Source organism: Planococcus citri, chromosome 3 (assembly GCF_950023065.1).
Source record: "Planococcus citri chromosome 3, ihPlaCitr1.1, whole genome shotgun sequence".
In the NCBI taxonomy this organism is placed as follows: Eukaryota; Metazoa; Arthropoda; class Insecta; order Hemiptera; family Pseudococcidae; genus Planococcus; species Planococcus citri.
The window spans coordinates 74927418-74944131 of record NC_088679.1 but is presented as its reverse complement, the minus strand read 5'-3'; the positions used below and the strand labels follow the sequence as shown (position 1 = coordinate 74944131).

Genomic DNA, 16714 nt, shown 5'->3' with positions numbered 1-16714 from the left:
TCATCAAATATCAGCTTCTAAACAGATTTCTTCAACAAGTTTTGAATGATAAAAACGAGTTTCAAAAGTGCACTGTTTTTTGCGGCAAAGGATTTTGGCATTCAGATTTTGACTTGACAAAACAGAGCAGATGAACCATCTGATCATTAATGGGTGTAGGTTAGCACTAAAACTACCTACTTTCTTCATCATTTGTGCCAAAATGTGTTTTGCAACAAAGCTAGGGCTTGCTATCGGAATTACCCCATATCGGAATTACCCCACTTTACCTTACTCTTATCTATTTTCTAAAGGTAAAATCTTTGCTCTGATCAGTAACACGATTTCTTTTGTATTCATCTTCTGCATTATCAGTTATCACTCAAGGACTTTATTCATTATTACAATCCTCTGCACCCACATTAATTCTTGGCGATCTTAATGCAAAAAACACACTATGGGGTTGCTGATCAACTAACATCAACAGTTCAAAGCTTCTAGATATATGTTCCAATCTTGGTTTGATGATCAGCGCTCCTAATGTTCCGACTTTCTACCCCTATCAATCTTCTTATGAAGCTGACATTTTAGATATTTCACTTCTAAAAAATTTTCCCTATTCTCATGAAAGTTCAGTCATCACAGACTTTGATTCTGACCATCTTCCTGTAATCACCAAAATTACATTTAAAGATGGAATTCTTTGTCGTACTTCCTCTTGTACAACCACTGACTGGTCTATTTTCAAAACAGAGCTGAAAGAGCTTCCACCTATTACTGAAGAGATTTTACAGAGCACTGAAATTGACTCTCTGTCTAGAACAATTGTTTGTGCAGCCTCCAAAGCTCAAAAAGCAATCTTTGAAGTCAGTGTAACAAATTCTAACCTTCCTTTTCCTATTGTTTGACTCATTCTCGAAAAAAATTGCCTGAGAAGACAATGGCAAAGAAAAAGAGACTATTCCTTGAAAAATTGCTTGAATCATCTAACCCATAATGTATGGAAAAGATTGGAAGAATATCGACATGCCAACTACCAAAGATATCTTGAGAGCCTATTGCCCAATTCTTCTTTATGGAATCATACTAGAAGTCTTCTCAACAAACCAACGATATTACCTCCACTAACTCATAATAACAAATCGGGGACTACGAACCACAAAAAATGTGAATTATTTGCTGATTTTTACGAAGATATTTTCTGCAATATAAATATAGACACTCTTGATATTAAATACATATTCCTTCTTCTTCTTCTTCTTCTTCTTCTTTTGTCATCAATGCATTTTCTTTCAAAGTAATGGATACCATATCTATATGAGGAGGTTGGTTACAAAGTTAGACAAACGCCACTTCTACAAAAATCGAGTTAGATATTGATTCTTATAGGATTTTTAACGCTCTTTTCATTGCCGAGGTCTGTTATTTTCAATATAGTAAGTACGTAAAAGGGTAAAAACGCGCTCAAAGTTTTGCCTTAGTTTGAAACACAGACATGTGCAAATTGTCTTAGTTTCAAAAACAGACATATCCAGGATATGTCTGAGATTTCGAGCTTTGAAAAATCTTCTGGAGGCTCCAGTAATTTCCAAAAGATCGCTGAAGGCTCCAAAGCGACTTGAAATCTACCTGCAGTCGACTTCATGCTGTAGTTTAGCTGAAAATTTGTGTTTTCAATTGTCAAAATGAACCGTGCAAAGTGCTCAAAAAAATTGGTAAGGCGTATTTGTACCTATCATAAAAACACTTCTGGAAGAGACGAAATTTGAAAAATTGGTGAATTCCAAAAAATTGAATCGCGACACTGTGATTCAGCTACAGTTGTGAATCGGATTCAATTTTCACAATTCATTTTAGTTTTGAATCAGGTTCAAAATTGATCCACGATTTGAATCGCCCCATCTTTGCGGTTGGGTACTGTACATATCTATAGGTAGGTGGGTAGGTAGGTAGGTAGGTAGGTATAATTTTACCTGTAATGAAACTTCGCCCTCCCCCGATACCAAACGTATTTTATTTTGCCTAACGACTGCTGGAAATTCCCTGATTAACATGAATTTTGTAAAGCTCTTTAATACAAGTATGGAAATAGATTATGCTCTTAAGAAAGTCATAGGATTTTACGTAAGTTTTAGGTATATACTGCGCACGCATCAAATCTGTCACACTTTACCACGTTGCACCTCATTGGTTGCTTCACCGCGTGACGACACCAACCTGCCATGCGCAGTACGTATCACATACGTAAAATGCTATGACTTTCTTAAGAGCATAATCTTTTTCCATACTTGCATTAAAGAGCTTTAGAATTTGGGAACCTGAACGAGTGTAACGTACTCCTATATAAAACTGTTCCTTAATTACATTAATATTATGAGTGGTATGTTTATTTACTTACGATGAGATATATTTTATTTCCAACGATCTTACATGTCAGCAAAACGCTTTACTATAATATTATCAACAATCAGAACTATGTGTAGTAATTTTTAGAAACAGCATAGGTAGTATGTAATTAAATTGGATTAAGATTATACGCTATAATAACTATAATCAAATGGCATACCTATACCTACCTACAATTTAAATGTAATGAAATGAAATGAAAAATAGGGTAAAGTCTTCTCACCCAAGAAAGTTTTCAAGCATGGATATGGTTTTACATATAACGCGGTGTTGTAAACGGTCTTTTGAGTAAATCCCGAATAAATTTTTTGTACAAAGCTCGTTTATTTTGCAATTTTGCAATCACCCCTGTCATACGTATTATTGTTTCATTTTTTGTAAGATCATATAAGCGTCCATCTCGATATACCGCTGTTGCATTTGCAAATCGTGAAATTGTTCCATTTGGAAATTTCTCTACACACTGAAAAATGAGTAAAGTATGAATTTACCGTTCATCAAAAAAGTTGTACAAATCATCTCTCTGCATTATCAACAGTACCGTCCCCCATATAGAATCACTCTTATTGTACATATGAAGTTGTCACTTACTACAAAACTAGGGTAGAACCAGTCTCCAGTAAACTCGCTGCAGTTTCCAAACCAACGCCTGGTCTGTAACAAAGACATCGATGTTTGCTTCGATTTTAAGATAAAAGATAAAATACGATTACAGGCACGCATTGGGTTACTTAAAATTCTGCACTCATAAGATCAAATCTTCACTCCCAAATTTAATTGTAATGAATATTTTGACCAGTTGTGCCGCATTGACTGAGGTGAACTGTCACAGAACAAACCAGTCTTAAACTCGAACAAACATGTTATCCCGTAGGTAGTTGATAATTCATACCGCAGTACCACGCGGTTGTGAACTGTATCATCCGAATTCTTTTGATGGTCACGAATCAATTTCATTATTCCATTTTTAATTTTTGTTTTTATCAATTTTTTCACTCTCCAAGCGTAAGTATTGCATAATTTAAAAATTGTATCTGAATTTTCCCAATTTTTTAAAAGTATATATAACAAAGTGATGTACTAAAATCAGAAAAGTAGCTATGATTGCTTTCAGTACCTAACTATTGTTGTGAAAGTCTGGCAGGGAGAGCATGAGTCGCCCTAATATTGATACATCACATAACTGATGAAAATTCACGCGTAAAGCATGAATTTTTAATTAATCGGAAGAGTCTTGAAGTTGAATAAAATTTTCTCTCTGCATATGATTCGATCTCAAAAGTATGTACTATTTCCCTGAATAATTGCTCACCTTTTCTGTAAGGCGATCTTTGTTGTTTTCATCTTTGTAGACTGTTCTACTATGGATTTCGATCTGCAACAAAGACATCGATGTACGTTCTTTGATTTTGATACTAATACGAATACGGGTATGCTTTGGTCACTAAACTTAAAAGTCACCATACCCATAATTGGAAAAGAAAAAACTCTCTCCTTATTTGTAATGCATTAGGAGAGAGTTTTTTCTTTTCCAATTATTGGACTCCTTAGTTTTGGTTCATCCTTCACCTACCATACCCATATCCAACTTTGAATATATATTGACATTTGATCGGCACACAAAAGTTCAACTTACCACTGGAATTACCGCAACGCAGGCAATCAATAAGCTGATCGCAAAAGTCGTAATTTTATACATTTTTTTCTTCTGCTGCTGTACAAAGAATTGTGAGTGGAGGATATGTACTTATCTGAAACCCATTAGGAAGGTAGGTACAACTACAGATTAAATACATACATACAATAATATAGGTGTAAGTAAATATCCGTGAATTTCATCAATTTCAAGTACAAAAATAAGACTGCTAGTAATTGACTATGGTATGGAATAGCTTAGCTACTCGTACAGTCGTACCTACATAATACCTAAGTATTTGAAATATCACACGCCTTTAAGAAAAAACATTAGAATTAACTACGGTCGTTGAAAAAATTAGATACTCTTACCTGACTAATAAATAGTTAGGTAACCACTTGCTTGCAATTCAACCTCATCACAGTTTTGTTTACTAATTTTTTCTGAGAATTACTGACATTTAATTAGGCCTATTAGAAGACGAACCCAATAACTTTTTGGCGGATGACGCTTGCTGCTTACTAGTAATATGATGATAAACACTATTTTAGGTACCTACTGTTAACTAGTAAAGGGCATTTTTTTTTTTTTTTTTTTGACAGGAGACAAAATGTGCAAAAATTGTAATTTTGATACCTTTGGACCCCTCTAGAACCCGTACATTTTCAATATGCATATAACAGCCACAAAGATGAAAATTCAAGCGGTAAGTACATACATATAAATCAATTATAACTGTTTCAAAGACGTCAAGTTCAAAAATATTAGCTTATTGTCTTTTCGAACTCCACACTGGGTATAGTTATCCCTCTCGCTCTCCTCCCTAGTGTCCGAAACGAGAACGAAGAGGGATACCTCCAATGAATTTGAAAATGAAACGCGTCGTTCGTTAGGTTTTTGAAGGCGAATATCGTTCAAATGTCCATCAGTTGTATTTGATGTTGTTCATGGCCTCTCCAGCTGTTCTTTCGAGAAGGAAAAAAACGTTGAAAGATTATGAAGCCGTGTGTAACATTTCGATGTCTAGATCAGCTGCAGATACCTAAACAATTAGTGATTTCACAATAGGTACTTACCGACTGGAGTTGATGAATCAACGTTTCTACTATAACTTTGTAGAAAATTGTACCTTCCAAATGTGACTAATATAACGACTCCTACTTAGTTCAATTATTGTTTGAAGCACATTATACCATAGGCGATGAAATTCCACCTATAGATACCTATAAGTACACGCACAGTGCAAATAATTTTCGCAGGATAGTTGTTAAAATCTAATCAATTTTCAAGGCTCGGTTAACCAGCAATTATTCGGAATATTTTTGAAATCCAATTTATTTTTGGTTTATTATACATGTACTTTTTGTAAGTGATGAAATTCATCTCAAGTCCTTACTGAATACATTGTGCGAATAAATTACACGGCGCAGTTGTTTCAATTTAATTAATTTTCATGGCGATACATTTTTGACTTACCTATTATGTCAATCGCAATGGTTATTTCTGGGATTAGGTAAATGTCGTATATTTCATGTGGAAATGTGTATTAAAAAAGTAAATTTCCTGAAACAATGTTAATAAGTACATACATACATAACGTAAGGTTATACAAAAAATTAATTTAATTGCAAAATTCTTTGAAACATGAAAAAATGATGTTTGTAAGTTCCGAAGTTTATCTAGGTACTTGAATTGAAAAGGGTTAAAAATAATTCTTAAAAGTTGAGGTAAAACCTCCTCTTTCAGAGAAGTTTCAACTGATGGATATGTTTTTGCTCCCCTCCCAGCAATGTTTTAAAACACGGATAATTATATTTTTTGCTTCAGTCAACTCCATGATTAGAATATTCCTAATAACAAAATATAATGGCTGAAAAATATCGAATTTTTTAATGTTTGACATTATAGCAAATTCATTATTGTTTTTTTTTCAATTTTTCAAAAGTCAGACTTGATACCTCATCTCAATTTCCACTTTAATATAAACATAAATTTCAGAAATCAGACATGTTCTCCTAAGTTTTAAATGTCACACAAATCTATAGAACTTATCGCAACGTTTTTCATGTTTTCAGAAGTCAGACAAAATAATTGTAAAATAAAATATCCTTGGAGACAGTTCGCGTAGGTAGTTCCAAAAATGTGTTGTGTTCTGAAAATATTTGCGAAGTCTGTACCAATAGAATATCTCCCTACTTTCAATTTCGCAAACTTTTAATCAAGTTGTAATCTTGCGCAATAAAAGATACAAAATCAGTGACCAATGCAAATTCAGTTTAAAAAGTTGTAAACAGATGAAGAAAATGTCTCTCCCCCCCCCCCAAAAAAAAATTTGTAGGAAATTCTGTAAAGCCTAAATAATTTTTGAACATCATAAGTATGTTTTAGGTACATAGTTCTCTTTTTGAGTTCTTGAATTACGAATTTTTCAAAGTTTTCACCCAGACAGACGTGTTGTACTTTCCCGGGAAATATTTGCTAAAACTTTTAAAAATGTCAAGGATAGAAAAATTGATTTTTCATCCTTCTGTTATCATCAGATTATCACGTTACTTATCAACACAAATACAAACTCAGTTGACAGCTCATTGTTTCTGTTCATACTTTATTCAACTTTTTGTTGGTATTTTCACTTTGAGGACCAAATATCATAATTTACCTACCTCATCATGCAATAAATTTGCATAAAAATACGCAACATTTTTTTGAATTATTGTGTTAAAAAATTTTCAATGAAAATACATGATGAAAAAATCTTGAAGAAAACAAGAAGAATAAATTGTAACCTTATCGATTTTTCTGTTTCAAATAATAGTATTTCAATTTCTAGCATCCTGCGGTCGAGGGTGATGAGTGCCATATCGAATTATATTTCCAGTTCAGAGTTTTCATAGCTTTTGACAATTTGCAAAAAGCTGAAGCGGAGATATTAAACCCCTCGCTCCACCATTTCGCTTCTTCGCTTGTCAAAGCATCGAAAAATCCGAAGTATTGTTCACGTTGTTGCGATATCTCTTGATCGAGGTTTTGTCGGTTCTCTAAGATGTTGATAGTATTATCTTTGATACCAGTAACGTTTCCTATTCCGCTCGCCATTCGCAACGTTTGAATACTCCTGAAATTACAATTAATAGGTAACATGCAAAATTCATGAGATAGCCAGATAGGTTTCTTTTGACAGTGAAAAACGTTTCAAACTTTATTTCAACTTACCAGTCTATTTCGGTATGAATTACGAAAGCTCTTTCGCATTTGTCATTAATAGCTGCGTGAAAAAAAAATTAGGTAGAGGTACACACTACACAGATTGTAAAAGAAATTGAATATTGTGTGAATATTTTAAGGCACCTAGACCTACCAAGAAAGAACATACTGGTTATGAAGTTCCGGGCATATGTACATATCTAGATTGTTTTGTCTATAAGTAGGTACCCCTTTCTCATGTAAGTTTTTTCGATTTTTTGAAATTAGCAGTAGTAACCAAAAAATTTCCACCACTCCATTCCAGAATATTTTCCCAGTTTCAGAAATGGTGATATCTGTCAATAAGTATTTTTGCTAATGCGAAATATTTGAGAAGAAAACATTTTTAAAACACTATCCATAAATACAGCAATCAATTTTCAATCGCGCTCAGTAGAGCTCTAAAAGTAGTCTTTATTAGTTTTGACGGCAACAGCATGAATAGACACAGTATTTAAAATTCTTTTATTTGGGGCTGGGGCATTTTTCCCAAAACAGGTTGCGGGTAGCGTCAGGAACGAAAAAACCAAGATTTTTTTGAAAATGCCGCTTCCATGAAAGGCAATTTCTCTTCTCTGTGGGCACCTCTGGAGCTAAAAAAATTTCTGAAAAGCTTTCAACTCAAAATGAAGGTCTCTGCTGAATTGGATCAAAATTCGTTGACCTTTTTTTTTTGGAGATCCACAATTTTGATAATTCTTAGCATAAACACGCACAAATGGCATATTAAAATCGAGGTGCAGGTACAATTTTTCACAGGTGCACGCGCAAATGGGCTGTATGAATTTTTAGGTAATTTTTAGAAACGCGTGCAAACGTCCTTTGACAGAAATTTCAATGGGTGTTTTTGATACCAAATCATTCTATCAGTGACAATATTTAACTTGAACCCATACCTTTGGCCGATCTGACGGTCTGGAATACTTGAGCCATCAGTACATCACTGTGTTTTACAATTGTTGGGAATTGTTCCAAGAGTTTTCTAAAATATTCTGAACCGTTTCGAAGGTTACCGTCATGGTCAAACTGCATGAATAACAAAAACAAGAAAACAACACGTTTTAGTTGGTATAAATCTTGAAAATGACGAATCATAATGTTAAACGATGTACTTACTTAATAAGGATGTACCTAATAAAGATGTTTGTATAATGTATTATACTTACAAATTCATTATTTTGGAGACGGCAGTTCAAAGAGCACTGTAAAATACATCATCAAGAAATTATATATATTTATGTATGGTAGGTATACGTACCTATACTGCATACGTACAAAATTGATAGAAAAATTGGATTTCTGATACTATACTCGTAAATCGATACCTAGGTATACCTACTTAACCTACATTAGTATACACATGCACTCTGAATTAGGCACCTCTACCTACCAAGATCAATTATAATTTTGTGTCGAATTTACTGACCAGGTACGTCAGTTTACATACTTTATTTTGTCAATTTTGCAAAATTTGAACCAGAAGCAAGCTTCGATTCTAGATTGAAAACTGTTGGTTAAAATATGTCGGTAGGTAATTTTAAATAGTCTCAACATTGGCTGCAAGCAAATGATTCGAAAATATAAAATTCTTGATGAAAAAATAATATTGAAGATTTGCTGGTTTTTTCATAATAATTTCAATTTAAAAAAATGAATCTCACTTAGTTTTAATAATATGTGTCTAGGTTATTGGAATGACGAAGAACATACTTTTTCCTCGCGGCTGGGTTCAACTCTTGTACCACCTATTATAGAACGCCATATTTTCATTTCAGGATCTGAAAAATAATAATGAAGTTGCTTACCTAAACCTAATTATGTGTGATTTGGATGGACTGCGAAAAAAAGTATCACGGTGTAACGGGTACTGGAGAAACCAGTTTACTCTTGTGGGTAGAAAATGCTACATGTATCGGAGAAGCTACCTTTGTTGAGCTTACTCCGATGTGAGTGAGAGTCGAGTAACTTCTCTTGTTATGGCTGTCAGAGCAGCTACGCATGTTCACGAATGGGAACGCTAGCGCTAACAAATAAAGAATATTCAGACACTGTACGTGCGCAACTTGTTTAATCGCGAGTATTAACAGCTGCACTCAAATGGTAGGCTTAAATTAACTAAAGGTGACACTGCGCGAGATAAATTAAACAAGGAGTATCGAAACGGCTACTACAGAAAGTTAAACAAGTGCCTAACTGCCTAATATGAAACTACCCATCGGCTACGCCGGGCATTTGTGTTCATGCGAAAGCTAAGCTTAATTGTACTGCTGTGGCACTCGTAGCTGACTCCGTATGTAGCATCTACAAGAACTACGAGGGTCATTCAATAAGTAAGTTTCCCTATTTTTGTTCTCGGAAACTAATCATGCAAAATTCATTCTGTTTGCGAGGGAATGTTTCTGAGGGTGTTTTGGCACAACTGTAAAAATTTCAACTTGGTAGCTTCAATATGACGGAAGCTGTGGTACAAAAACTATCAACCTGCCACTACAACGTGCCGCCAAGTGTGAAATGCGAAGTTCAGTCCGTTTATTGTGCACTCTTGGTAAAAATGTGGTGGAAAATTCACAGAAATGTTAAAGGAGTGTATGGTAAACATGTTAGGAGCATCCAGATGATTCACCAATGGGCGAAACTCTTCCAGGAGGGGAGAAAAGAAAGGCATGATTTGAAGCGCTCTGGCCACCCATCTGACTCCATCAATAACAACTTGATTACAGCTGTTTGTGTCATCCTCAACGAGAATTGTCGAGTCACTGTGGGTGATATCCAAGGGATATTGAATGAAGAACATTCAATTGATATGTCTGTGGGCTGGAGTCATACTGATATCCACAATCAGCTTGAAATGTGTGAGATTTGTGCCAGATGGATGCCAAAACAGCTCCTCATACTGCTTGTGCCGCTCAAGACCTCCTCAAAAAATTAAATTGAGAAGTTTTTCAAAGTCCTACACATTCACCAGATCTTGCCCTATCGGATTTCCACTTTTTCTGTCACCTGAAGGTCAAATTTGAAGGGGAATGATTCAAAAACACAACACAACTCAAGAGCATCGTGCAACTACTTCTGAGAAGTTGGCGGCAGAACCATTCACTGAAAGAAATGATTTTCAAAAAGCTTCATTCAGTCCCAAAATTGATGTAATGGTTACTGCACAGTACAGTAATTTTTAAATTACCTCATTTTGATTGAATGATTAGGTACATACTTAGTTTAAATCAGAGAATGCATCAAATAATGGAATGAGTACATCACCAGGATGGATTTATTGCATCACTAAGTTTCTCTGTATGAGAATGTAGTGAGTACTGTTAGCGCAGTACGCAGTACATCGTTTTTGTAAATCAATGTATCAATGCATCAATAACTGGTAGGTAAGCATTCCCAAACACTGATAAACCTATAAATACTTGGGAGGGCCTAAATCAAATATTCTAGCTACTCGTGGCCATACCATTAAGTGCAGGTAGTTAGGAACAAAAGGTCACAGGTTCGAATCCCAGTTAGGTAGGAAAGTTTTCGTAGATAAATTAGGTCTTGAAAAATTCGTTGCAGTGAGAATTATTTAGATATGCGGAGATACTTGAAATTGATAGTACCTAACCTCACTTTTTAAATAAATTGTTGAATAAAGGCGATGCAATGGTTACCACACTACTGTGTAATAGTTACTTGTTTAAATACTTATGTACTGATTAATGCGTTTCATTCCTGTACCAAAATTACCGCGTTTTAATGCACTGAGTGCATCGTTTTAATGTAATTATTACTGTTTACCTATTTCTTTCAGTGTACCACGTGGGGATAGAAAAGCTGCTGTACCGGTACAGCAAATGCTTGGAATGCGACGGCGATTGCATAGAAAAATTGGAAATTCCCTCAAGTGTATCATATTTTTTTCCCAACCCGTTTTGATGATTTTTTCAATGTTTCCCAACATAGGGAAACTTACTTATTGAATGACCCTCGTAGGTCAATAGATTGCGCCGCTAATAGAGCTGCGCGATTCGTTACACAGGTTCACATCTTCCACTTATGGTGAAAGCTGCGGGCGCACAACCTACCACTACAACGGATTTGGACCAAATTCACAAGGGGCGGTATCTTTTGAGTTGGAAAGCCACCAGAATTATTTGGGCCCCAAAACCAGTGGGAGTCGGAACAATGTTCAGAAACATCTCTAATAAGATTCTATTTGAGTTTTTACATCACTTCTGAACAATTGTCGACTCGATTCGAAATCACTTCTAGTTCCCAACTGAGCGTTCAAAAGTTGAGAAGTTGGGGAATTTGAAATTTCTAATTTTTAAAACATACATACTTACTTACTTACTTACAAAACGGCACGCGCTACCACCCAAACATTTATTGTGAAAATACTGATAGAATTCTACACGAAAAAATTGTCGAAAATTTCCTATCGGAGAGCTGCCAACATTTTTGAAAATTACTATGGAGAGCGAGAGCTCGAGCTGGTTTTACAATTGAAAAATTGCAAGACTTATGCTTTACTCTCAAATTTCTAAACTTGTCAACTTTTGAACGCCCAGTTGGGGGCCAAAAGTGGTCTCAAATCGATTCGGCGATGGTTTAGGGGGAAGTAAAAACTTTCATTGCACCTTTTTAGAACTGTTTCCGAAATTTTACCCCACGTTCAGAGGGTATACCTACACACGTCAAAAAAACATATATTTTTTCGAAAATAACACTACTTTGAAACCCCGTAAATCTCTCGTTGGTCTTGTAGGCCTAAATTTTTTCTGGTGGCTTTCCAACTCAAAAAATACCATCCCCTGTAAACTTGATCCAAATGAGCACTATTTTTTTTTTTTGGTGATCTACCCTATCTGTATATTAAATACCTACGTAATACCCATCAAAAACACTGATCTTTTTTGTGTAGGGAGGTGTGGGGTAGGTATAGCTAGGTACGTTGAAAATATATTACGTACTTTCCTGTCCTGAAATGTTGATGCATCTTTGAATTTCTTTTGTGCTCCAGTAAAGACCTGGACCGGCAAGAGCGCAAGCTAGCCAAAAGGTGTACACCAAAGCAACTGACAAAAATTTCATGATTATCCAAATGGAGCTGAAGAGTAGAAAAATTGAAAATGATTTTAGGTAAAGTGAGAGCATCTAATTTGAGATCTTTCTGGAATAGATGTACCTACCCCAGTCACTCAGGACAAATTTTACATTATTGACCCGAAATTGACCAAAAAAATCCTAACGATGACCTGCAAGAAAAAATAAATCAAGTCCTCTGTCCTTAGACAAGCCCTAAAATACCATCTTACACGCATTTAAAACAACCCTTAGGTTGACTAAAGACAATCCCAAGGGAAGACCTAGCTATCTAGTAGCTTCGCGAATGTCTGGCGAATCACCGCCTCGCCATTCGCTTTTCGGTGAAATAAAAAAAACGGAAGTACTTTTTAAGCACTGGTAAATCCCATATATTTCAGGAATAAAACAAGACAATATATGGGTCAAAACAAAGGAACAAAAAGGCAAAAAATAAGGAACAAAAAGCAAACAAAAATAATTAATAATGAGTGGGATTATCCCAGCGCTACCCTACCAGTCCTATACCCCTCGGTACCGGGCACGAAAGCATCCGAGAGACAGGAGCACCCTCACTCCATACCTACCCAAAAGGTGTAGGTACAAGGTCGGATTCCCTATTCCGTAGCTAGCGGATAGGTAACCCTGTGAGCTACGTACATGCACTCGTAAGCGACGTACGTAGACTAAATTTTGACACGTAGAGCCATCGCGTCGTAAGCCATAATTATAGCTAACGAATCCCTACCTAACAACGTCCCTATACATGCCATAGCGGATAGGTACGCGGTCTGTTAGGTAGGTGCACTGCTCTAAATTCTTAAAGAAATAACTTTTCTTCCCCCTTAGAGGAAATAAAAGTTTACTTTTTCTCGCACTACAACGACGCCACGAGGACTTTTCAAAAAATTGTAGGAAATACTCCCTGAACAGCATACATACTACAAGTTGTACTTTTTTTTTGAGAATTTGTGGGTTGGTGAACATTTAATCTGTAGGCTTTGAATGAGTTACACGTTGCTAACTTACAAAATCTCAACAAAAAGTATTGGGTAGACCAAAGCGTTAATATCTCGAAAACTACAGCAGTTTTTTTGCAAATACGAGTACCTATGGCATTTTAAGATTCAGAACTAGGCGAGTACCTATCGGAGATTCACTACTGTCTTCATTAACCCTTTCGAGGTTCTCTTACTTCGAGTGCACCCAATGGTATGATTCTGAACCATTTTCATTCATCTGGGGCCATATTATGCCTCTCCAAAAAAAAATACTTTTCCGTAATTTTCAACTTTGACCCTTCCCACTCCACGGGTCAACTCTACCTCCTAAAAGAATCCCATTCCCTTGGGTTTACTTCCCCCCATTCGGTCTAGGGAGTTGGTCGGCAGCTCATCGGATAAGATGAAACAATCACTAAGCTCATTTTACTCAAAAGTCGATACCTATAAGGTATTTAAAGAGTTTTTGACAAAAAACTGATTTTGAAGGGTTTTGATCCACTGTGGGGGGGGGTAGCTCCAGGAAGGATTTTAGTATGATTGTTCACCACATTACCCTAAACAATATTTCGCCAACAAAAACCTTCAGTTGCAATTATGTTTGGGTACTCCAATTTTTTTCTGCTATTTGACATGGCTAGTAGGAAATCAGTTACCTATTTCCTTACCTCTACCAACGGGGTACTCACTTCCTTGAAATGATAAATTTACACCCCGTACTGTTTCTATAACAACAAACTCCAAAGAAAATTATACCAAATTAAACTTATCTAACGACTTACAGTCAAACTGTTTCAAGTAGGTACTAAATGTAGGTATATAATGAAAATTTACTTACTTAAGTAGTTATGCGCATACCTCCCAGTTGACCAAATGCTAGCAAATTTTACGCTAGCACGAATGGTGCCGGAATTTGAGACACTTTTTTTAAAAATGCTAGCAAATCAGTAGTGATTAGGTCGCATTAGCGTAGCAGAATTGAGCACAAACAGCTAGGGTATAGCTAGCATAAAGGTAGCGAAAAGCTAGCATTTTGTTAGCACTTTGCTTGCAATTCTACTACGTAAATGCGACTAAATCGCGACTGATTTGCTAGCATTTTTAAAAAAAGTGTCTCAAATTCCGGCACCATTCGTGCTAGCGTAAAATTTGCTAGCATGAGGCTAGCATTTTGCTAGCGCAGGAAAAGTTTGATTATCAGGAAAATTATTTTTACTAATTAACTTTTAAAAATACTAGGAGGTGTTTTCAATCAGGTCAAGGTAGTTCTCCAATATCCAAAAATAGGCAACTGACCTCCTACGCTAGCTCACCGCTAGCATAGCTCTAGTGAGGTGTGCCAGAGTAAGTAGAGTAGTAGCACTCTTCTTACTATCATACAAAATACTACCTTGAGCTTATATTCAGATTGACTACATACTTTATCTAAGAGTAGCAAAGTATACCATGAGAGAGAACAACGCTAGCAATTTGCTAGCATTAAGCTAGCGCTTGGGTTAGAAGTCTCTTTATTAAAAAATAAAGTTTTTTTTTTTTTTAATTAAAAAATTGCCAAAATTTAAAATTTAAAAATGAAATATTAAACAAACTAAAAATAAGAAATTTCAAAAACATTTGAACAACATTTTTAATGAACAAATTATACATTATAAAAAATGAAATAATTACAAGAATGATTTTTCAATAATGGAATATTCTTCAAAATTATTGTTCAAAGTTGAAAAGTAGCCAAAATGGAAAGGAAAAATACCTACCTGTTAAAATGAAAAGCATTAACAAATTTGAAATTTTTTTAAAAATGAAAATAAAAAAATCATTGAGAAAAGAAAAATTACGTATTTAGGTATCTGTTAAAAATATTTAAAAATTCCATTTAAAAAATTAAGATATGGAAGTATTTTTCTGAAAAATGGGTGAAAGAGATTCACTGAAGTTTTTCTGTACTTGCATGAGTAGGCTATGAAGGAAATGCCAGTGAAAAACATGCTAGAAAAAAAATGCCACATACTTGCTCGCATTTTGCTAGAATCTAATTCCATACAGAAAGCTAGCTGAAAAGTGAGGGCAATCAGCTAGCGTTTTTCTATTGCTAGATTGCAAAGTAAAAGCTAGACGAGAGAGACTAGAGATCTGCTCGCATTTTGCTAGCATTAGATTGCTAGATAAATGTAAGCAGATAAATGCAAGCGTATTGCTAGTGTAGAAAAGCAAGCAATTATCCGTTAGTAAAACGCTAGCATTAAGCAAGCACAACTAGTGTGATACAAATGCTAGCTGAAAAAAGCGAGAGAATTGCTAAAGAATTGCTAGAACATAATTTGCCAGAAAAAAAGTGCTAGCAAATTGCTAGCTTTTTGCAAAAGATTTATTGCTAGCTACAAAAAACTAGAAAAATGCTAGCACTTTCCCAAAACGTGAGTAAAATGCTAGCAATCCGCTAGCACTTGGTCAACTGGGCTTGTGCAATAAACTTTACGCGGCATTTATTAACATGTAATCAAAGTTCGGTCGACTAGCAACATACCTAAATTCATCATTTTAGCGAATCAATTTAATTTTGATTTATAAATTACATACATGGTCATTTTTGGAATTATAGGTGGGTATTATACATTTCATGTGGAAATGTTAGTACAAAAAATACCTTACAACTTTTATTGTGTGAATGATTATGAAATATGTGCTTACCAAAAAAAAAAAATACTGCTGGTAATGGTGTATTATGAAAGTAACCAGTAGAAGTTTGTGTTCGGGGTCCAGAATTCTCATGACCAAGTTTTCAGATCGCCAGTTCACCCTTAACCCCTCTAAAAAGTGATAAAATTCACATTTCTGTTGAATATTTTTCATCTTTGGCAGTTTTCAAGCGAATTTCTTCAGAACTCGCAGGGATGTTAATAATTATGAAGGGTCATTCATGGAAATTTTTGGAAATTTTTTCAAGCGTTTCTTTGTTATAACTTATAATAAGTGTTGACACCAATGGCACCTAACGGTTTTCGAAGTTTTCAAACTTCTATATCATCCTACAATAAGTAGTTTTGAGATTAGTTAGTCCACAACTGTTGAGGAGAAATTTCTCAGGTCTTTTATTTTCAAAAGAAAAAAATCAAATGAGAGATCAAACCTCGCATAGCCCAGCATGAGTTCTCCTGGGTTTACAATAATTTTCTACATCAGATTTGAAGTTTTGTTGCCTAACTTTCAAGAAAGTCCTGTTTTTATCAAACTTGCGAGTCTCTTTTTTTTTGAAAAAATTGCGAAAACATTTTCTTCTAGTTACAAAAAAGTATTTTTTTGCCAAACTTGCAAAAATGTTCTGATTTTGGCATATCCTATCTATAAAAAGAATCCCTCAAAGAAGTCCTATTTTCAAGCGAAG

The 16714-nt window shown here is 35.1% G+C and overlaps 2 protein-coding genes across 7 annotated transcripts; both read right to left on the bottom strand.

Moving 5' to 3' along the window:
• Positions 1-2364: 2364 nt before the first annotated feature.
• LOC135839199 (uncharacterized) lies at positions 2365-5308 on the bottom strand. Of its 4 annotated transcripts, none has more exons than XM_065355115.1 (6): positions 5098-5308; positions 4877-4986; positions 4022-4136; positions 3698-3760; positions 2977-3039; positions 2365-2848 (listed from the first exon to the last, which is right to left on the bottom strand). In XM_065355115.1, the coding sequence occupies exons 3-6, from the start codon at positions 4082-4084 to the stop codon at positions 2639-2641; spliced, it is 399 nt and encodes a 132-aa protein (XP_065211187.1). In that variant the 5' UTR covers positions 4085-4136; positions 4877-4986; positions 5098-5308; the 3' UTR covers positions 2365-2638. The 4 variants fall into 4 exon arrangements, with proteins under 4 accessions (XP_065211187.1, XP_065211186.1, XP_065211185.1 ...); XM_065355114.1 differs by having other exon boundaries at positions 4877-4981; XM_065355113.1 differs by lacking the exon at positions 4877-4986 and having other exon boundaries at positions 5098-5306.
• Positions 5309-6609: 1301 nt separating this feature from the next.
• Positions 6610-14120, bottom strand: LOC135839198 (uncharacterized). 3 transcript variants are annotated; one of them, XM_065355110.1, is made up of 7 exons: positions 12439-13133; positions 12220-12356; positions 8975-9042; positions 8431-8466; positions 8161-8290; positions 7235-7286; positions 6610-7136 (listed from the first exon to the last, which is right to left on the bottom strand). In XM_065355110.1, the coding sequence occupies exons 2-7, from the start codon at positions 12338-12340 to the stop codon at positions 6848-6850; spliced, it is 696 nt and encodes a 231-aa protein (XP_065211182.1). In that variant the 5' UTR covers positions 12341-12356; positions 12439-13133; the 3' UTR covers positions 6610-6847. The 3 variants fall into 3 exon arrangements, with proteins under 3 accessions (XP_065211182.1, XP_065211183.1, XP_065211181.1); XM_065355111.1 differs by lacking the exons at positions 12220-12356; positions 12439-13133 and adding an exon at positions 14022-14120; XM_065355109.1 differs by lacking the exon at positions 12439-13133 and having other exon boundaries at positions 12220-12431.
• Between the last annotated feature and the right edge of the window lie 2594 nt (positions 14121-16714).